This window comes from Danio rerio, chromosome 8, assembly GCF_052040795.2.
Source record: "Danio rerio strain M-AB ecotype USA chromosome 8, GRCz13ab, whole genome shotgun sequence".
NCBI lineage: Eukaryota > Metazoa > Chordata > Actinopteri > Cypriniformes > Danionidae > Danio > Danio rerio.
In genome coordinates, this window is record NC_141028.1 from 55,608,289 (window position 1) to 55,631,366 (window position 23,078).

The 23,078-nt window shown below is 36.1% G+C and overlaps 1 protein-coding gene across 41 annotated transcripts in view; it reads left to right on the forward strand.

Annotated features, from left to right (window-relative positions):
- prdm16 (PR domain containing 16) overlaps nucleotides 1-23,078 on the forward strand; it is a 452,417-nt gene that overhangs the window by 127,107 nt on the left and 302,232 nt on the right. For all 41 annotated transcript variants that reach the window (XM_087265342.1, XM_087265343.1, XM_087265349.1 and 38 more), the window contains one exon: nucleotides 20,187-20,536. In XM_087265342.1, the coding sequence (XP_087121468.1) occupies nucleotides 20,187-20,536 (350 nt within the window). The remainder of the gene's footprint in view (nucleotides 1-20,186; nucleotides 20,537-23,078) is intronic.

Sequence of the window (23,078 nt, forward strand, 5' to 3'; positions counted from 1 at the left end):
TTGGTTTGTATCGATACCGTCTTTGCTCTCTTGCAGTATCGAAAATAGTATCAAATATCAATATTTTTTAAGGTATCGTATTGAAGTTAGAAATTATCAATGTTGTGACAACACTGCAGTAGCGCAGTATACGGTAATCAATATGATCTTGCACTTGGTTAGTATTGACACTGTCTTTGCTCCCTTGAGGAATCGAAATTAGTATCGAATGTCAATATTTTTCAAGGTATTGTATCACAGCTAGAAATTCCAGTGTTGTGATAGTACTACAGTATTGCAGTACAGTAATTGATATGATCTTGCATTTAATTAGTATTGATACCGTCTTTGCTCTATTGAAGTATCGAAAATAGTATCGAATATCAATATTTTCAAGGTATCGTATCGAAGTTAGACATTCTAGGGTTGTGACAACACTACAGTATTGTAGTAAATCAATATGATATTGCTTTTGGTTAGTATTAATATCATCTTTGCTTTCTTGAAGTATCAAAAAGAATATTGAATATCAATATTTTTCAAGGTATCGTATCAGAGTTATATATACCATAATTATGACAACACTACAGTATTGTAGTACAGTAGCGAGTTCTGTTGTCCTCTAGATTTTGTCAAAAGTAGGTTATTCAGTGGTTCCATGCAGAAAATGTGCGTGCTGGATACTGTGCAGTGCATACAGCAGCAGTATGTGTGGATAGTGCTGCTGGAGCGTTCTGGTTTTGTTGCGCTGCTTCAGCTTCTGTATTGAGTCGTGAGTCTGGGCTGCTCCTGGCGGCTCAATGAGGCAGAACAGCGTGATTAGACGGCCCAGTGCTGTGGCTGGCTTATTGAATGACCCCGACTAATTCACTTGACCCGCTCGCCTGAGTCCACACACATATGAAAGACCGTAGTGAAGGGCAGGCGCTCTGTTCTGTTACAGTATGTCAGCGTGTGTGTGTATGTTGTGATTTAGTCTACAGAAAACTTAAGTGTTGATGTAAAAGAAATTAAAGGCATAGTTCACCCAAAACTGAAAATTCTTTCACCATTTACTACTTTCTTCATTCTGTCGAACACAAAATAAGATATTTTGAACAAAGCATTGTCCCCCTTTTTTTTTGCATAAGTTTAATTGGCATCTTCAGATGGAAACACAACTAATGAAGACAAAAAACAAAAACAAATAAGTACATTAGGACCAGTATGTGCATTTGTACTCTTTGTGCCTAGTCTGCTGTTTGCCAGTTTCTTCTACTGTATCTTTGTACATAACAACCCCCTCATACACTACCCCACTTCACTCTCTCTCTCTGAATTCTCTCTCCTTTGCTCACGTCCCCGTGCGCCGGCAGGTCAGTGGCATGCTAACACTTTTGTCAGTGTGATTAATAGCATGCTGGATTGTCGTTAATTCACTGGCTAATGACTAAGACCGGGGCCAGTCCAGGAGTAATCGGGTGATGTATAGGTGGGGAGTGCTCTCCGAGCCAGAGGTGAAAATCATTTCCCCCAACTCAGATACCGTCGCAAGCCCAACCAATGGCTTTTCCTGTTAATAAAAATTAATGCATTTCTCTCTTTCTCTCTTCTCTGTAATTCCCGCCGGGTAACTAAATGAGGCTGTATAATATACACACCAAACTGAGACGTTGCTTCTCGGTAGGATAGAAACTGAAATGAATATAGATTGTATGTTCTTTGGGTGCCAGCTGTTTTCTTTTTTTGAAGTATCACAACACTGCTTGTGAGCTTGTGCTCAAATGCCAAAGAATGAAACAAATGTACACCTGCTAATGTAAAATTAATGTTCATAGAATATTAAAAAGAAAAAGAAACACTAAAAATGTTATTTTTATGCACATTTTTTATGCATATCACTATATATATATATATATATATATATATATATATATATATATATATATATATATATATATATATATATATGTATGTGTGTGTGTGTGTGTGTGTGTGTGTGTGTGTGTACAGTTGAAGTCAGAATTAACCTAGTTGAGCCTTTAAATGTTACTTTAAACTGTATAGAAGTGTCTTGAAAATTGTTGTAAAATATTATTTACTGTCATCATGACAAAGATAAAATAAATCAGTTATTAGAAATCAGTTCTTAAAACTATAATGTTTAGAAATGTGTTAAAAAATTTTCTCTCTGTTAACCAGAAATTGGGGAATAAAATAAACGGGGGCTAATATTTCAGGGGGTATTTCAACTGTATAATGTGCTGCACGATATTGAAAAAATCTGACATTGCGATATTTTGTACTTTTGCAGTATTGCGATATACATTTAAATTCACCAGATGACTTGAATAGCTCTATTTAGAAACAATTTATTAATTTATTATTGATTGGCATGATTCTGTAGGGGAAAAAATCATGTTATAAACAAATTACAAGAACAGCTAAATGCAATAGAGCAAATGTAAAAGTGAAATAAACAGTGCTTTTTGGTTTTCAGACTAGTTAAATCGTATTTAGGTACAAAAATTGAAAAAATAAATCTAATATAAACTTTACTGTTTAAATAGTTAAAAAAATTATTCTCTATAATAAAGTTATTGAAGGTGTCTTAATGTTTACGGCTTAAAAATTTACAAATGATCAACTTTCGCTCCATTATGGTTAAACTCTGCAGTAACTCAACAAGTCTCATGTATTTTGAACAGTTATATTATTTAATTCACTTGTAATATATAAAATCCTAAACTTTATAATCCCAATTTAACAATGCAGATCCAGCGATGTGACTATTGCGGGGGCGCACATTGCGATGTCGATGCTCTAACAATATATTGTGCAGCCCTTATATATATATATATATATATATATATATATATATATATATATATATATATATATATATATATATATATATATATATATATATATATATATATATATATGTGTGTGTATATATACACACACACACACACACACACAGTGCTCAGCCTAATTGTACACCCTGTTTTGAAAATGAATATTTTTAACTATTTCTCAGGAAATGTATTTATGCGCATTTAAACAAAACAGATTTATTTATTTAAAAAATATTTTAGTCACCAAACATACTTAGAAATTGAATAGTACAATTAAGTACAAGCAAAATATTGCAAAAAAAAATAACAAGCTACAAAATTTCAAATATTTTTTTGCTTCTCTTGATTATTCCTCTTTTTTTAAATTTGTATTTAATATTTTTCTATAACATATACATTTTGTGTACTAGTTTTTGGACCGTTAAGCTCCAGATTCGTCTTCAGTACTGACTAATCTAATGTATATGCACATATATAATATTGTTTAGCTTCCTATTAAAATTTGGAATTTAAAAGATTAGACTTAAATATCTTTTGTTTTTGTACATCTCTTTTACTTGGCTGTATTTTAAAATAAATTTGCTAAATTTATTATGACATTTCTATAATGCATATTAAGTTAAATAATTTTTTTATCATTTATATGGTATAAAATGTAATTTAATAATGTCATAAACGAGTAACATTTTCAACATTTCCCATCAATTCATTACAATTCTTATATATATATGGTTAATACAATAATACCGTAGCATTATGTATATTTTTCTGCGTGCAGCACAGCATTTATGTTATAATGATGAGGCTGAATGTATTTGTAAAGTCATCATTCGTAATCTACATGTTTTAAACAATGTATTTAATTAAAAATCAGTCCGATCATGACTTTTCTGAAGAACTGATTTCAGAGCACACTGCTTTGCAAATAATCTAGCTTTGCTTACAGGAGCGCGTTTAGCACAATCTCCCCACTGAAACGAAATTTGCTTTGATTGCAAAAGCGGCATACATCATTGTGTTTAAAACAACTCATTGCTATCAAGGGCTTCAAATTTAATGCTTATCTTGGCTCTGGTCTTGTGTTAATGTCCATAATGCGCAGTAGCGAGAGGAGAATCAGCAGCCGTGTTTGTGGAGTAGATGGAGCATATGCTGTTCTGTCATTATCCAGACGTCTGAGACCTTCTGGCACTTATTAGCAAACCTTAGCCTTTTCCCCTGTATCCCCCGTATCCACTCTCTCTCTCTATTTGCCTCTCTCTTGCCCCCCATGGGTGATGTTTGCAACTCAATTTGGCAAATGTAAGTTAGTATTGATTATTATTAATATTTATCATGTTTGTGAAAATGTCTTTTCCCTGGTGCTATTAATCTGTCGTGTTAATAAATGTCTGCTCAAGGCCTCGCGCTGCTCCCCGGGGAGCAAGGCAGACTAGAATGGCAATCAGGAGAGGCTGACAGGAACGAAACACACACACAATCACACACACACACACACACACACACACACACACACACACACACACACACACACACACACACACACAGCCAGATTCCCGCAGGCCCTAATATGATTTTGGTAACTGATTAGGCTTTGTAAAACCAGGTGTGGAGATTTAAGACTTCTAATTATGTGCATCAATTAAATGCTAAAGTGTAAGAAATTTTGAACATTGTAGCACTGCGAGTTTTATTTTACCACCCCATTGTATCTTTTAGGCAATTTAAATGGTTGTTAGGGTGTTGCTATGTAGTAATCTGAGTTTTTCAGGGCATTCCTGTTTACCTTATGTACGAATGGGTGCAGCCATTCGAATGTTATTGACAATACACTTCTGGTCTCATTCAATTCCATTCATTTTTAGTCATAAAAGAGCTTGTTATTGTGCTTAATGTTAATGTTTGTATTTTGTAAATATTTTAGTTTAATGTTTTTACCATTTTTTGCTGTTTGTTATTCCTAGACATTTCTCCTATACTCAAAGGAGTCAAAGTTTTAAACCAATTGCAGAAATGAGTGCCATTCCAAATAAGGTCAATAGTGTATTTGAAATTGAGTGTTTTTGCACGTTTGACGCGCGTTTCGCGCGAATCTCTCGAGTTCTAAAATCTGAACTTCAGCGCACATTCGCGCCGCGTTATCCAATCAGAAGCTTGCTCTTGTGGGGGCGTGATTGTGACGTAGAACCTGTTGATGGTGTCCCGGAGGAAATCCTTGAGCCGACACCGACAACAAGTCATCAAACTGGGCTTGGGTCAGTCAGAATCACCGCTGAAAGCCTCCGTGATCCAGGTTCAGTTTCTGGAGGAGTTTATGAGCTCACACAGCTGGATGCGCCTCAGAAAGCATGTAGTGGACTCAGACACGGTCCTAAATGTATCGACGCTGTTTTTCAGCCTTCATAAAGTACATAAACACTGTTATTTTCTTCATAAAATCCATTTTAGCCTTTTAGCAACGAAGCTACAGTCACCGGGCAGACAGAAGCCCTGCCCATCACGGGAATCCGCATCTGTTCTGAAGTGAATTTGACACGCGAATGAAGCGGGGTTTGACGCGTGAATTAAGCGAGTAACCTCAAATGTTTACACGGCAATTTACGCGCGAATATCACGATTTATCCGCGCGTTCCGCGTCTGGTGTGAAAACAGCATAAGACTTCTAATTATGTGCATCAATTAAATGCTAAAGTTGTAAGAAATCTTGAACATTGTAGCACTGCGAGTTTTATTATACAACCCTATGGTTTCTCTTAGGCACTTTAAATGGTTGTTAGGGTGTTGCTATGTAGTAATCTGAGTTTTTCAGGGCATTCCTGTTGACCTTATTCTTCATGTACGTATAGGTGCAGTCATTGGAACGTTATTGACATAAGACTTCTAGTCTCATTAATTTCCATTCATTTTTAGTCGTAAAAAAAAGCTGGTTATTGTGCTTGATGTTGCATGCTGGTATTTTTAAATATAATATTTTAGTTTTTATGTGTTTACCATTTTTTGCTGTTCATTATTCCTAGACATTTATCCTACACTCAAAGGATTTAAAATACTAAAACAATTGCAGAAATGAGTGCCCTTCCAAATAAGGTCAATAGTGTTCGAATGTCTTATAAAGCATTGCTTTACACACACAGTCAGATTCCTGTAGGCCCTATGATTTTGGTAACTGATTAGGCTGTATAAAACCAGGTGTGGGGATTTAAGACTACTAATTATGTGCATCAATTAAATGCTAATGGTGTAAGAAATCTCAAGCATTGTGGCACTGTGAGTTTTATTATACCACTCCATGTTTTTGTTTTAGTTCAACTTTTTGGTTTTGCAAAAGAAAGGGGCTTCTAGTTCATTTGTAACTTGAAATATCTTAAAAAGTGCCAAAGGCTTCCTTGAATGAGCATATTTGAAAGGTGATAACTTTAATGCTAAGCACTTCATTTTGGTAGGCTGCACAATATATTAGGGTTGTCGCGATACCATTACATGCTAGCTTGCAGCTCACATATTCATTTTCTCTGAGACGAAGCTGGTGAAGTGTGCTAGTGCGCCTGGCAGCTCGGCACAGATCATTGTGTATTGACTGTTCAAACAGCCGAGGTGGTTGAGGTCACTTACTTTAGCACTCTCTTCAGCCGCTGGACAGACTGCACACATTGAGTTTGCACTGGCCTGCAGAGTATATACATGCTGAAACCGTTAGCTCTGTGTGAGAATTGAATGAAGGAACATTGAAAAGTGCTTTAGTGGGATTACAGATCAGAGTAAGTCATATGAGGGTTGCCATCTTCCCCAAACATTTTGGGAGAAAACCAAAGCGCTACTTTAAGTGTTACTTGGAAATATTTCCTGCTGCTTTTACAAGGGGAAACAGAGCATGTTTCTGGAAAGCAAATGTTGCACAGCCAAAGAATTGTTCCCCCTCTTCCAGCATGTTCGTGGATCACTAAGAAAACCGTTCTAACATTTTCCCATGAGAAACGTTTGTTTCCTGATGTACAGAAAAGCAAGTTTTAATGTAAGTGGAACTTGAAAATGACAACACGAGACCTTTTTTTTTTGCACTTGCTAAAAGCTTGAGCATACTTCCTTATATGGAATATCACAATTTGAGCTTGTTTGTGCTGTATCTCCATTCAGTGTTGCATTCATTAAATTCAAGCCTTCTTGATATCTCCAAAGAGAAACACATGCAAGTCCTTATGAATACAGTTGTCATGTTTAGAACACCATGTAAGCACTTAGCCATGCAAAAACCTCCCTTTGTAAAAGAGCTGCACAATATCCTGCTGAATTTAAAAAAAAATGTTTTGTTGCTTTTTTTTTTTGTGGTTTCCTACATTTTTTGGGTTAAAAAAATTCTACAATTTAGAGTTTTTATGTTTTGTTTTTATTTTACAGCATGTCTACTGTTGTGGACCATTTTAGTTCCAAATGAGAGCCAAACTTAGATATTAATCCAACAATAATGTACAAAAATAAAACGAAAGCCATTTTCTCCTTTTGTATTAAAATTCCTTGAACAGTTTAGTCTGAAAGAGTCTCTAAAAGGGAACAGTTTAGTCTGAAAAACAAAAAAACAAACAAACAAAAAAAGAAATGATGTTAATCCAAAACAAACTCAACAGAAAAACAATTTAAAACTGATTGTCATTCTTCAATTGTCTTTAATTCTCTAATTGTCAGACTCTAAGTCAGAGTCTCCCTCTTATATCTTATAAAGAATCCTCTCTGCTTCAGTTCTGCCTCCAACAACCTGCAGCCATTAATTACATTAAGATGGTCTTTAAATGGTTTAAAAAAGGATGATACTTTGTAACATTGAAAGCTAAATGTATTGTTCCTGACACTTTAATAAACAAATATATATGTAATATTAATAATAATAGTCAAAAAACATTTAAAAAGCACAAATTAACATGCCTCTCTCCTTCCGATAAAATGTGCTTGTTTGTGTGTCGGCTATGTTGGATGCAGTGTAAGAAGTGGTTCCTAGCATGCCAGCCAATCAAATGACATATCACTAGAAAGCCCAGGAGGTCCTCTAAACTGTACAACAGTACGACTTGACAGAGAAGCTCAAGATATATCTCAGATATATGTCGTTTCAGCATCGATATCGCAGTGTGATCGTTCGCAATATTCATATCGGAGAATATGTAATGTTAAGTTTGTATTAGGGATGCATCAATCCCAATACTTGAATCAGACGTCGGTTCGATGCCGCATATTTTTGTTGGATCGGGTATCGGCCAGCTGGTACCGGTACAAAACCGATCTTGCATGTGCGCTATAATCTGTGTAATTTCTAAGCCAACAAAAAGCCTTGAAGGTAGCCTATTATAAGGGCCTAGAAAGTTGTCATGTAGGCCTACTATATCCCAAATGTTTTGAAGCCGTTCTATAGTTTAATGTGAAGCCAAGATTAATATTCAAGTGGTTAAATTCATGTTCAGTTTAGTGATTTTCGCTCCAGAACTGCAGGAACTTTTATTCACAATTGATTCACAATTCAAACGGCATGTCGCGTTCATGACAACACGAAAAACTCTCCAAGACTTAATAAAATGAATAAATGAATAAATAAATGGATGGACGGACGGATGGATGGAGAAGCACTTCCACTGCAGAATCATCCCAATCTATCTAACATTATAAATTAAAAAAGTCTTCTGGTCAAAGTGTATTCAAATCTCTATATATATCGCAAAATTAAAAAAAAATCGCAATGTTAGATTTTTCCAATATCATGCAACCCTACTTTGTAATATGAAAGCACTTTGAATGGTTGCTAGGGTGTTGGGTACGTAGCTATTTAGTAATTGGTGAGATTGTCTGGGCATTCCTGTTGACCTTATTCTTCATGTACGAATGGCTGTAGCCATTGAAACATTATTGACATTCATTTTTAGTCCATAAAAAAAAGGTTGTTGTGCTTGATGTTGCAAGCTGATATTTTGTAAATATATTATTTTAGTTTTTATGTTTTTACCATTTCCTACCATTCGTTATTCCTAGACATTTCTCCCAAAGTCAAATGAAAAGTTCTACAACAATTGCAGAATCAAGCTCACTTCCAAATAAGGTCAATAGTGTTGTGTGAATATGTAAAGCATTGTTGGTTGCTTGGATGCACCAATCCGATCTCATGAAGAAACGTAACTACCTTGCGTATTGTCTGAAAAGTGACTTATTCGTACAAATTTATACGATTTCATTTGTATTTTTAAAAAGAAGGCATGCCTTAGACCCCACCCCTAAACTACCCCTCATTATAGGATGAGCAAATCGTTCAAAAATATAATTCAGACATCAATGAATATGGAATACAAATATCAAAGCCATATCTAAGAGTTTATTGTAAAAATATGTCGACTATGGTTTGTCGAAATGCCAATAAAATGTAAAGTTAAAGTAGATTGTTTTGTCCTTTTCACAAATATTTCACAAATGATGTTTAACAGAGCAAGAATTTTTCCGCAATGTTTTTCTATAATATTTTTTTTTCTTCTGAAGAAAGTCTTATTTGTTTTATTTTGACTGAAATAAAAGCAGCTTTTAAATTTTTTAAACCATTTTAAGGTCAATATTATTAGCAATATATATATATATATATATATATATATATATATATATATATATATATATATATATATATATATTTATTTATTTATTTATTTATTTTAATTGTCTACAGAACAAATCAATCTACAATGACTTGCCTAATTACTTTAACTTTCCTAATTAACCTAGTTAAGCCTTTAAATGTCACTTTAAGCTGAAAACTAGTATCTAGAAAAATATCTAGTCAAATGTTATGAATAGTCATCATGGCAAAGATAAAATAAATCAGTTTTTAAAAAATGAATTATTAAAACTATTATATTTAGAAATGTGTTGAAAAAAAATCTTTCTGTTAAAGAGAAATTGAGGAAAAATACAGGATTCTGACTTGAATTGAATGTAAGCCATAGGCCTGAGATGGCTGGACTAGCACAGATCGGTTCTTCAGGAAGAGGAGCACAGAGCACAGCAGTGTCTCTTTTTGACTCGATAGCAGCTTGCAATAATAAAGGCCCCTGTTCTCCTGCTTATGTGACGCTTTTACAATTTATCAAATAAATCTGATGCCTTCATGTCTGCGTCTCGGCTGCACAGTAGTTTCCAGTGGAATAACAAAGCTGAACAAGCGTTTCATTGTGGCCGCGGCTCAGAGGAGAGAAGGACCCCCAAGGTGCGAATTAATGATGACGGCCCGATGTAATCAGGATAAACAGTTCAGTATGAGAGCCAGAGCAAACAGAAGTATAGAAGAAGGCACTTACACTTCCGGGAGACAGTTTTTAAACGCCAGTATCCTACAGAGACCCTTATCAAAAACACAAAAAAAAAAAAAAACATCATGGTTTCTGTTAAAAATGCCTTTTATTCTGTCCGCATGTCTAGTAGTTTGTTACACTTATTTTTTACATGTGCATGAAGTCTGGTTGACATTACAGCAAATTCTGACCATCTGACTGACATGTAAACCAACCATTCTTTGTACACTGAAAAAAATGCTGGCTTCCACACAATTGATTTGTGTTGGGACAGCATAAAGAAATTAAGTTAACTTGTACGTCTTTAAAAATGTAAGTGGATTGAACATAAAACAATTAAGTTGTCCCAAAAAACTCAAGATCTGTGTTGTTTCAGCTCATTCTAAATAATTAGTTTCAGCAAACTGTAAACGTCATTTTTTGACTGTATATTTTTTAATGTGTCTAGCCAAATAGTCAATAACACTTTTTACAGCTCCGAGCTTATCCTTGTGTTATCATTGTTCGAAAATAACCCAGCAGGCACACAATGTCGTAAGACGTTATTATTAGTTTAGATTTAGGTTGTGATGTCAAGTGACCAAAATTCAAGGACAACGTTATTTTGATGTCCAATAACTATATGAAATGACGTTGATATTTGGTTATTTTAGGTTGTGCTGGAAAAAGACCAAAATCCAACGTTGAGCCAAAATCTTAAACCAACGTCATATTGACGTCAAATACTGACATATATTCATCAGGTATGGCAACTAAAATCCAATGTCTGATAGACGTCATAGTGGTAACATTCACACAACATCAAGCTGTAACATCATTAGACGTTGATATTTGATTCATTTTAGGTTGGACGATTTAGGTTGGTACAACGTCAATTTGACGTCATGTTGATGTCCTGTGCCTGCTGGGAAGGTTTAACCATCAGTGGCGGAATACCTCAGACTTGTTATTTAGAAGTTGGCTTAGCCACATTTTGTTTTTACCCACACACGCACACACACACACACACACACACACACACACACACACACACACACACACACACACACACACACACACACACACAAAAAGATTAAATAGATTTACCTTTTTTTAAGCTAACTGATTGAAAACTATGTATATGGGCATTTAGTAATGTTCAACTTAATTTGTTTGTTTGAATTCAGCCAATATAAATTGTTTGCAACAACGTACCTTAAAATAACTTTGTAAATACAATAAATAGTTTTTTTCAGTGCCTGAAAGCTGGTCTGGAGTTTAATTAGCATTGCTTCACCAAATGTCTACAGTTTGAAATTATTCAAAGTTGACTTCCGTGAATTGATGCTTAGCAACAATAGCGAATTGTGTGTGTTCAGTGACACTAACATCACTAGTCAATAAAACTGACATCACAAATATGCAAAACATTACATCAATAGGAATGGACTATGTAAAAACACCAACCAAGTATTAGTCTTAAAGCAGTTTGAAATGGAAAGCAAGATAACCGAGCTGTCCATTTACCTGGGATTTCAGAAAGACCCAGGGTTAAATGGGTTAGTTTAGCAAAAAAACGAAAATTATATTATTAATTACTCATCCTCATGTTAATCTAAACATCTTTTGTGCATATATAAAACCAAAATAAGAATTGTATTCATCAGTTTCTTCTTGTTAGTGTCAGTATAGGGGGAGCATAGGGCATGTGCACCATATACTGACACTGAGCAGAAGAAACTTGAATAAAACGGTTATTTTTGTTTTACGTCTTCTCGTAGCTTCTAATAATCTGATTCGACCACTAAAGACACATGGAGTGTTTTGAGGATGTTTTTTACAACCTAAACAAGTCAGATTCATTGTCTATGGGGGATTAGAAAGCTCTAATATGCCTTAATTTGTGTTTTGGAGATGAACAAAGCTCTCTGTGACCTGGGACAACATGAGGGTGAGTAATTATTGACAGAACATTCATTTTGGGTGAAATTACCCATGTAAAAAGCACTATTTTGTACCAAATGCCATCTTGGAGGGAGTTTTCACATCTGGCTTTATTTTCAAATTTTTTCCCTTATTTCGGCATACTGTATATGAACACAGCAATAACATTTAGATCTGCAACCGGTCAGAAGATGGCAAGAAAAAGCATTCTGGAGAGGTTCAGTTGTGGTGAGAAAGCAATCCAACCCAACAGACCAACAAACCGATCTATAATTCATAATTTTAAACGTGTTACTTAAAAACCAGCAGTGTCTGATTCTGTGGCCGAGCATATTAGTTTTCAGGGGTAAAAATCTGTCATGGTTAAAATCCAATCCTAAACTGTCATGCAACTGGCTCAGTGGTTATCACTGTCGCCTTGCAGCAAGAAGGTCGCTGGTTCGATGCCCGGCTGGGCCAGTTGGAATTTCTGTGTGGAGTTTGCATGTTCTCCCTGTGTTGGTGTGGGGAGCAAATACATGCATACTGTAGGTGAATTCTATAAACTACATTGACCGTAGCGTATGTGTGTGAATGTGAGAGTGTATGGGTGTTTCCCCGTACTGGGATGCAGCTGGAAGAGCATCTGCTGTGTAAAGCATACAGTATGCTGTAATAGTTGGTGGTTCATTCCGCTGTGGTGACCTCTGAAATGAATGAATGAATGAATGAAAGAATGAATGGTCTGACCAATGAGACATGAGGTATGTTAATGGAATTAGCATAATAAAGGGATGACAGAATTAAGTGTACCCTGATTTTTGGAGTATGTGAAGAGCTCAGAGCAGGGTTGTAGAACATCACGTGCTGACTCCTAAAATTTTGCTAATTATAATTATGACATGGTTTATATCAGTGCTTCCAAACCATGTTCCTGGAGGCACACCAACAGTGCATATTTTGGATGTCTCCCTTATCTGACCCATTCACTTCAGGTTTTGGAGTCTCTCCTAATGAGTTGATTCAGGTGTGTTTGATTAGGAAGAGGTTGAAAATGTTCACTGTTGCTGTGCCTTCAGGAACAGGGTTGGGAAACACTAGTTTATATAAATACATTTTGGTGTTATTTAATGTTTCTATCTGAAAGTGAAAATAACCATAACAAATGTTAACAATGTAATAAGGGCTGGGTGATAAAATCGGTATCGGTATTTATTGACAGCTATTGTCAATTACGAAAAAAAAAAAAGTTTGATATGAAGTTTCAAAATAAAGGCTATAGTTTTATTAAAATGTGGCTGTGTGATGTAGTGAACCTGGAGTGGGCCCACTATGAGGTATGAGAAGCCTGACACCACAAATATATATATATATATATATATATATATATATATATATATATATATATATATATATATATATATATATATATATATGGTGTTCAAAAATAAAGTGTATGTACAAAAATATATATGCAAAAATACCAACCATCAAATTAACAAATAAAATCTTAAGACGAATATAAAAAACACAAAACAATCAAAGAAAAATCAAAACGCAACACCTTGGAAGCAATGCCACTAAGCTTAGGGTGTAAGTTTGTCATTTCCAATGGAGGCGCATACGTTTCCAGGAACCCCTAGTTGAAACATCAACTTTTTCCGAATGCCGCTACCGCAAATCATGCTAGTAGAACTAACCAATCTGCTTCACAATATGTATGGAATATAAACATTTGAGTAATAATGGTAGACTAATTACCTGAGACAAACACAGCGCATACAAACACTGCAGCGCTTTTTATTTTTTTCTATAAACTTGCATCAGAGCTGCAGCAATGCTCCGTTTGTCATCCTCTGTAAAAATGGTTAATGGTCGCCTTCAGTAATTATGAGAGACGCCATAGAAACTGGCGAAGGAAACCACACGCCCGCGCTTTTTACTTGAGATCAGAGTAACAACACTTGAAAATGAGTGCCGTATAGCAGCAGTGAGGAGATTGTAAAAAAAAAAAAAAAGGATGTAAGGATGTCGCCAGAGTGGCTTTTTGGTTTCTTTTCTTGTGCATCCCAGCCACTAGAACCCCATCTGAAAGATTTTTTAGCATAGTGGGTAATGTAGTCATTCAACTTCACAATCTGTAATGTTGCAGTGTATTTGAATATTGATGGTTGGTTCCTTTACTTAAAAGCTCAGATTTGATTATCATATTTTTTTTTTGTTGTTGACAGAGTTTGAGGTTTATTGTATTACTATTATTCACACCTTACAGATGTTGATCTACCTTTACCATTGCACACACTTTGTAACAATTTATTGATCAAGTTTAAGAGTCTCTTTAACATTTATGTTTATTTTATTATAAAGAGATCAGATATTTTTTGTTCAAATATTTTAGTTTTTGACTATTAAAACTATGTGCCTTAGTAATGTTGGTAAATAAAAAATAATAAAGGGGTTAAATAAATAAAAAAATCCTGATATTCCTAAATGGATTGCTAAATAACATTCAATAATTATTGATACCGAATAATATGAAAAATGATATTGGAATATTTTTAGTTTTTGTTACAATAAGCGTAATTCAATAAAAATGTGTCCCAAACTCAGATTCGTTTTCACTTTCATGTCTAAAATTCATTCTAATAGTTGTGATGTTTTGTTCATCACAATTAAATGTCATTTAAATCACTCTTCCAGTGGAGCTATCAGCTCATACACCACAGGCTTTTTAACAGGAGTATTTAATAGATTTTCCAACCCTTTCTATGGTTGTTGAAAATTTACACGGGTCATATGACAAAAATGAGAAGGGGGAAGAAAAACTTTAATGGTTTGAAAACACTTTTGATTCTCGCAAACAGCACCAGATAGGCAGCGGTTATAAAAGTTTAACTGATCTGTGAAAAGGGGAAGCTACTACTGGACCACATGTTCTTAAGTTAATTGCCTGGCTGCTTTGAGACTCCAATGAAAGTCCGATCATTAAAGAAATCGGTAAAACATTTCTTTGCCCTCAAGATCGCAAGATGACGCAGGATCTGTTGTAAAAGCCTTCGTTTTTTTACTGTGGAGTTTTTTTATGCGATACATTCGCTGATTGTTCTGAATTGTTGGTTTTAGAAAAACGGTTTGTCACAAGCGTTTACATCTCCAGTCCCAAACCACTTTTTGTATACCATATATTGCCATGGGGGCGGCATGGTGGCTCAGTGGTTAGCACTGTCACCTCACAGCAAGAAGGTCGTTGGTTCGAGCCAGTTGGCATTTCTGTGTGGAGTTTGCATGTTCTTCATATGTTTCCCCCACAGTCCAAAAAAATGCGCTATGGACTGGATTCTGGAAGGGCATTCACTGTGTAAAAAACTGTTTTGTGGAATAGTTAGCGGTTCATTCCGCTGTGGTGACCTCTGAAATAGAGACTAATTCGAAAGGAAAATGAATGAATGTTGCCATGGGAACTAAAAACAGCTTAACATTAAAAAGGTAGCCTATAATTTACCCAATTATGACATTTCTGTCATTAATTATTGACCCCTTATGATGTTTCAAACCAAAAAAAAAAAACTTACTGTAAAAAACACTTTGTTCCAAACAATTTCTGTATTTTGTCCCAATACGTTAATTAGGTTCACTTAATTTTTATGTTTTTTTTTTTTTTACAAATTTAAGTGGATTGAACATAAAACAATTAAGTTTCCCCCCAAAGATCAAATTTTAAAGCATTATAAAAAAGTAGTTTAAACAAGCAGCAAACATTTTTTGAGTAAATGCCTTTGTTCATGTTTAAGGAACAAATCTCTTTGCAGAAGCTCTGGTAACTTTCATGTGTTAAGCAACATTATCACAACTTCTATGTTGATGTGCTTTATATTTATTGATCAATGTTTACATCAGGAAAAACCTTAATCGATCTAAATCTTTTAATGTTTTAAAGGACACGTTAAAACAGCTCGATCTGGATTACTTTTACCATATCCTTATGGTTTCTTAAAAGTTGTGTAAATGGTAGCATGTAACGTTGTTAAAAGAATGCTTTTGTTACATTCTTGTAATGTCGATAGAAAGAACATTTCAGTCAGAGGCTGATATATATATATATATATATATATATATATATATATATATATATATATATATATATATATATATATATATAACAGTGCATCCAGAAAGTAAAGCGCTTCACTTTTTCCACATTTTTTTAAGTTACAGCCTTATTTCAAAATGGATTAAATTAATTTATTTCCTCAAAGTTCTATTCACAATACCCCATAATGACAATGTGAAAAACGAGTTTTTGAAATTGTTGCAAATTTATTAAAAATAAAAAACCTGAAAAATCACATGTACATCAGTATTCACAACCTGTGCAGTGAAGCTTTAAATGGAGCTCAGGTATATTCTGTTTCCACTGATCATTCATGAGATGTTTCAGCAGCTTAATTGGAGTTCACCTGTGGTAAATTCAGTTATTGGAAATGATTTAAAAAGGCATACACCTGTCTATAAAAGGTCCCAGGGTTGACAGTGCAAAAGCAAAACAAAACATGAAGACAAAGGAATTGTCTGTAGACCTCCAAGACAGGATTGTCTCGAGGCACAAGGCTGGGGAAGGTTACGGAAAACTTTCTGCTGCTCTGAAAGTTCCAATGAGCACAGTGACCTCCATCATCCATTTGTGGAAGATGTTTGGAACCACCAGGACTCTTCCTAGAGCTGGCCGGCTATCTAAGCTGAGTGAGAAGGGCCTTAGTCAGGGAGGTGATCAATAAACCGATGGTCATTCTGTCTGAGCTCCAGCGTTCTTCTGTGGAGCGAGGAAAATCTTACAGAAGGACAACCATCTGTGCAGCAATCCACCAATCAGGCCTGTATGGTAGAGTGGCCAGATGGAAGGCACTCCCCACCTAGTATTTGCCCCAAGCCATCTGAAGGACTCTCAGACCATAAGAAACAAAATTCTGTGGTCTGATGAGACTAAAATTGAACTCTTTGGAGTGAATGCCAGCAATGTACAGAATGAAAACCTGCTTCAGAGTGCTCTTACCCTTAGACTGGGGCGACGGTTCATCTTCTAGCAGAACAATGATCCAAAGCACACTGCCAAAATATCAATGGAGTGGCTTCACAACAACTCGGTGAATGTCCTTTAGTGGCCCAGCCAGAGCCACGATCTGAATCCTATTGAACATCTCTTGAGAGATCTGAAAATGGCTGTACACCATCACTTCCCATCCAACCTGATAGAGCTTGAGAGGTACTGCAAAGAGGAATGGGCAAAAATTCCCAAATACAGGTGTGCAAAGCTTGTGGCATCATATTCAAAAAGACTTTAGTCTGTAATGGCTGCCAAAGGTGCATCAACACCAGTATTGAGCAAAGGCTGTAAATACTGATGTACATGTTTATTTTTAATAAATTAGCAAAGATTTCAAAAATCTTTTTTCACATTGTCATTATGGGGTATTGTGTGTAGAACTTTGAGGAAATAAATGAACTTAATCCAGGCTGAAACATAAAAAAACGTGGAAAAAGTGAAGCGCTATCAATACTTTCCGGATGCACGTAATTGTACATAACTGTTTTATGTTCAATCCACTTTAATTTGTAAAAACTAAGTTAACTTAAATCCTTCAAGTTGCCCCAACAAAAATCGTGTGTGTGGAAGCCAGCATTTTTTACAGTGAGGTTTTTTTGTTGGTGAATGTTTGACTCTCTCATATTCTTTCTTCCTACAGTACCTCCTAACCGTCTTTGTGAAAGCGCTGTTGTTTGACTTGAAGCCAATTCGGCAGTAACTACAATTTATACTTATTCATGGCTTTTTATACGTAAACAGTGCCTGAATGTGAGAGAAAACAGTTTGGAGACATAAACTTGTTCTTGGCAGTGCTGGCAGGGGGGCTGAGTCTGGTTGATTGGAAGCACTCCTGGTGTAATTGCGGCCTAGTTAGCCCTGATTGCTGGTCCTGTGTTTGGATAGCAAACTGCAGTGGTGCTGCTACAAATTAGAGCAAGCCCATCCATGCGTATACCTGCATTGTTGTTGTCATGGAGACTGATCAAAACCATTTACCACTAAACCACATGAGAGGGAATTTTAGAACACTGTTGCAGGTGAGCGATGTGTCAAGATTTGTCTTAGAGGGGAGATTGAGTTTGGCTCAGTTGGTTTGCATAAGAGCAATTCAATTGCAAATGTCAACCTTACCATAAAAAAATAGAGTTTTATATTTCCTAAATAGTGAAATTGTTTCTAAATTGTTAGTGTAAGCAAGTATTGTACAGTACTTTAAACATATTCCAAAATGTCTCTGTCAGTGTGTTTAAACTATGTCTGTGCGATTTGAGAAAAACATCTAATTGTGATTTTTATTTATTATTATTTTTTTAATTATTTTTTTAATCGTGATTTAATTTTGTAGCTTCAACTTAATATTTTGTATCATAGCTTCTTACTGCTAAAATGCAGTGACTGTTAGTTAAAAAAAGGAACTGAAAAGATATTAACTAACTCCAACTTTGATTAAAATTTTGATTACGATTTTTATTTAAATTTGTTTGTAAATATTCAGAAATTAAACACTAATTATTCTCTACGGCAAACAATAGTGAGTTATGGCGTTAGTTATCTCCTGGTGCCTTTGTGATGTTTTTTCATATGGTGTAACAGCTGCATACAACTCTAAAATTGTACTTAGCTGTTGCTAGCTATAATATTGAGTGTCACAGGCAAAACTTTTAATTGACTTTTTAGCAAGACACTCCTCATTTAGCCACCTGTAGTGCTTTTTAGGTGCTTTTTTGTGTTTTTCAAACACAGATTTAAATGCAGCAATTCGAAGGATTAATAAACATATGCAAATAACCATCATTTATAATTTATGTTGCGTGGGTGTTGAGATCCTGAACTTTTAATGATTAATTGTGCAGCTTACACTGAATCCAATTATGCAGGCTAAACAAGTAGTGATAGAAAACCCCTTTAATAACCCACTACATCCTGAATAACCTAACATGACTCCTTCTCTCATCATTACATTTTACAGAAAAGCCGAAATGCTTTCATACGTGTGATTTGAGTTATGTGAGAGGTGATTTCTCTGTGATTGTTACAAATTTAGAAAAGTAAAACTATAATTTATTAATCTGAGGGTCACGTGTGTTCCGAACTTTGAGTTGAGAATCCATACGAATCACGGATCAACCATGATCTATTATACCCCTAATAGAGAGCAACTCCTATCCTTCTGATTAGCATTATTTTTTGAGGGTTGTGCAGTTTAATTCAAAGAATTTCTGCAGAGTATGTTGTATACTGTAAATACGCAAAACTTTTTGGTTTGCATCCATAACGCATGTTTATTTTCCTCATTTAAAATAAAAATTCCTATTTTTCTTATCCCAAAACTTTGTGGTTAGTTGTTTTGTAAAATATAAACAGATGTTTTGATATAATGTTAACATATACCTTCTTTGTGAATTCCTGTTTTGAGTTTTTACTGCAAATGTCACATGCACAATGCTGGAATTGCTCATAATCTCTCCAAGACTTGTTGATCCTTGCATGGCGTTAAATGGCTTATTTGCCATTTGTGTGCTTTGCGATACATGCGAAACTACTGCAGAGAAACAGGAGCTATTTTTAGCAATCAGAGTCGTTCGTTTTTGCTGGCATGAATGATAAGTACCATAATTACGCTGTCAAGCAAAGAGTGACAATAAACATAGATGGCTGGCAGTGGAGTCAGGCCAAAGGGTCATTTGCTACCATTATTTGTAAAATGATCAGACAGGAAATGGCGGCGACTATAAAGTAGATGGGATTGTCCCTGCGCCAGATAGTTACAGAAGATCAACCTCGAATCCTTCAAGTGTCTGTTTTCTGGTTCTGCCAGCTCATTTTCACAGATCACTGAATGTCTCGATATAATGAGCAACTGTAAAATGAATGGTTTGGTTTAAATTGGTCAATTGGAAATGCGTTCTGTGGCACACAGTGGCTCAGTGGTTAGCACTGTTGCCTCACAGCAAGAAGGTTGCTGGTTCAACTCCCGGCTGGGACAGTTGGGAATTCTAGTTATGCTCTAGTTTTAGATTTATTGCTTGTTGTTCTGCAATGTAATGCAAATATCTCCTTGTTGCGTTTCAGATGACAGCGAGGCAGTAGACAGCATGTACGACACAGAACCCAATCTTGTTACCGGTGAGAGCGCGGAAGAGGAGACAGAAGACAGCATCATGTCCCCAGTTGCGGTGGGTCCCGCATCCCCTCAGCCCTGCAACGAGGACTTCACTCCTAAAGAGGGCTCACCCTATGAGGTGCCCGTCTACATTCCCGATGATATTCCCATCCCTGCTGACCTGGAGCTCCGCGAGTCGTCCGTTCCAGGTGCTGGCCTCGGAATCTGGGCTAAAGTCAAAATTCGGATGGGAGAGCGCTTCGGACCATACAACGGACTGCAGAGTGCGACGGTAAAAGAGACCACTTATGGATGGGAGGTAAGTGAAGATGATGTGTTTTGGTTTTTACCTGTTGCTGAACTTGATTTGAGTTTGTCCCAAATGGTTCAGTCTTGTGGTCTTCTTTAGTGCGCAAACTGGTTTGGACTTCAAAGTATACTAGGGGACAAAAACAGCAATGTACATTCAAGCAACATGCACACCAGAAGAATGTTTTCACAGTTCCTGTTAGAGCTGCAAGATATTGGAAACAATTGACATTGCAATATTTTGGTTTTGAGCGATATGTACTGTGATATGAAATATATATCACCAGATGGATTGAAAAAATCTTATTGTGAAGAATTTACTATTTCAGAATGTCTGGGGCATAATGTGGCGTGCATCTGCATAAATTATTAAAATTAACTTTAAGTGAAGTTTTAGAAACTAATTTTCAGAGCATCACATGCTATGTTTCGATTCACCGGTCAACCTACGTTCCTTTGGGTCATGAATGAAAGTACAAGATCTCGGATACAAGCGGCCGAAATGAGTTTCCTTCGCAGGGTGGCAGGACACACCCTTATACATAGGGTGAGGAGCTCGGAGTAGAGCCGCTGCTCCTTCACATTGAGAGAAGTCAGCTGAGGTGGTTTGGGCATCTGTTTTGGAAGCCTTCTGGACGCCTACCTAGGAAGGTGTTCCAGGCATATCCCACCGTGCGAAGCCTTAGGGAAGACCCAGGACATGCTGGAGGGACTATGATCTCTCGGCTGTCCTAGGAACGCCTCAGGATCACCCTATAGGAGCTGGAGGAAGTGTCTGGGGAGGGGGAAGTCTGGGGTTCTCTCCTAAGACCTCGCGAGCCGGGAGTCAAAAATCGGTTGAAAATGAATAAATGATTGAATGAATGAACATGCTATGATTAATCGCGGCTGATCTCGCATCAACAATCACCGATAAACCAATCAGATGAAGTCCTGGGCTCAAGTATCTCTAAACTTAGGGTTCTCTCCCAGCACAGCATGCCAAACCTGCAACTAATATCAAGGAATTGCTAAGTGTGAACTCTTAAAACTAAATTTTTAGGGTTGAAAAACCATACAAATGAGAGTTACAAAAAAGTGTTTTATATTTGTCTGGTAAGTCCTAATGGCAGTTGGACACAAATGTTTAAAAATCTGATGTAAAATGACAGTCTTCACTATAAAAATCTTCTTTTGTCTTGTGCCCGAATATTTTTAATTCACTTGATATGTCTACGAGAAAAAAAAAAAAAAATTAATAATCTTTAAATCCATAATAGTTAAACCTTGCTATTAATCTACAAGCTCATATTGCGATATCAATGCTTAAATTGTGGATTGTGCAGCGCTAGTTCCTATAACCATTTGCAGAGGAACCCCTTTTTGTTAGCATGTTATAACCACAGGAACTAGGAACAAATTTATTCATTAAACCGCCTTTTGCTGGACTAAATTAGCTTCAACCCAACACAATATGAATCTAGCAATTGTGTACTGTAAGTGATCCCAGCACAGTATTTGTAAAGTTCCAACAAAACAAGATCACATTGTCTGCTTTTGACATTGTTGAATGGCGAGCTGAAAGACATTGACGGCCAGCTTGAATGTTGTAGTTCTTTGAGGAATATCTTTATGGCTAGTTCCTAGAACTGACCTGCTGTTTATACTGCAGTTTCGACTGCCATTCACACTACTCCGTCTATCATTGTCCTGCTAAGAAATGAAGCGTTTTGAAAATGCAGAACACTAGAAAATGCCAGTGATGCATGAGGCTTGGCTTTCTGATGCGTCTTCTAGATTGTTACATTTCGATTCCTATTTCGTCAAGACACTTTCATAGGACAAATTTCGATACGCCACCTATGACAACAAGATACGCGCATACCTAGTGAGCTTGAATAGTCACATATCTTGCATTTTAGGTCATACTGTATATGGATCGAGATTTTTTTCTAAAACATTCCTAAACTTAAATCTTTTTACTAAACTTAATTTTAAAATAAAATTAGCTTTCTTTGCAAAAGCCCAAATTACTTTGTGAAAGTATGGACTTATAGGCCGTCTCCGATGGTCAAGGGCACCATCTGAGACAGAACCTTAGTTTAGACTGAACAGGAAAGTAATTCAAGGCCCAATTTGACTGGTGCGCATGGTAACTCAAGCTTGCGGTGACTAGCTCGCAGCCTGTGGGAAAGACATGAGCACATTATGGGGTAAAGATGTTCATTCCATGTCTTTAGGTTTTTTTTTTTTCATCTCCGCCTCTTTCTTTTCCATCCATCCCTGAATTCCATTTAATGGTAATTTTCAAAAGCCCTGATTACTGAAGATATCAGCTTTTCTCCTCTGCCTACATCTATTAGAATACACTCATTTGGTCACGCCACATGATATGGGTTACGGGAGACGCGTGGCATTTGCGTGGAGCCATATTGAACTATTAATTTTCATTTCAACATGACATCGGAGGATATTGAAGTTGCTTCGGTAAGCTCATTAGGGCCCACGCTGATTCCCCCCACATGACTGATCAGACGTGAGACGTTCTCTTTTTCTCTTCTCTTTCTGTCTCC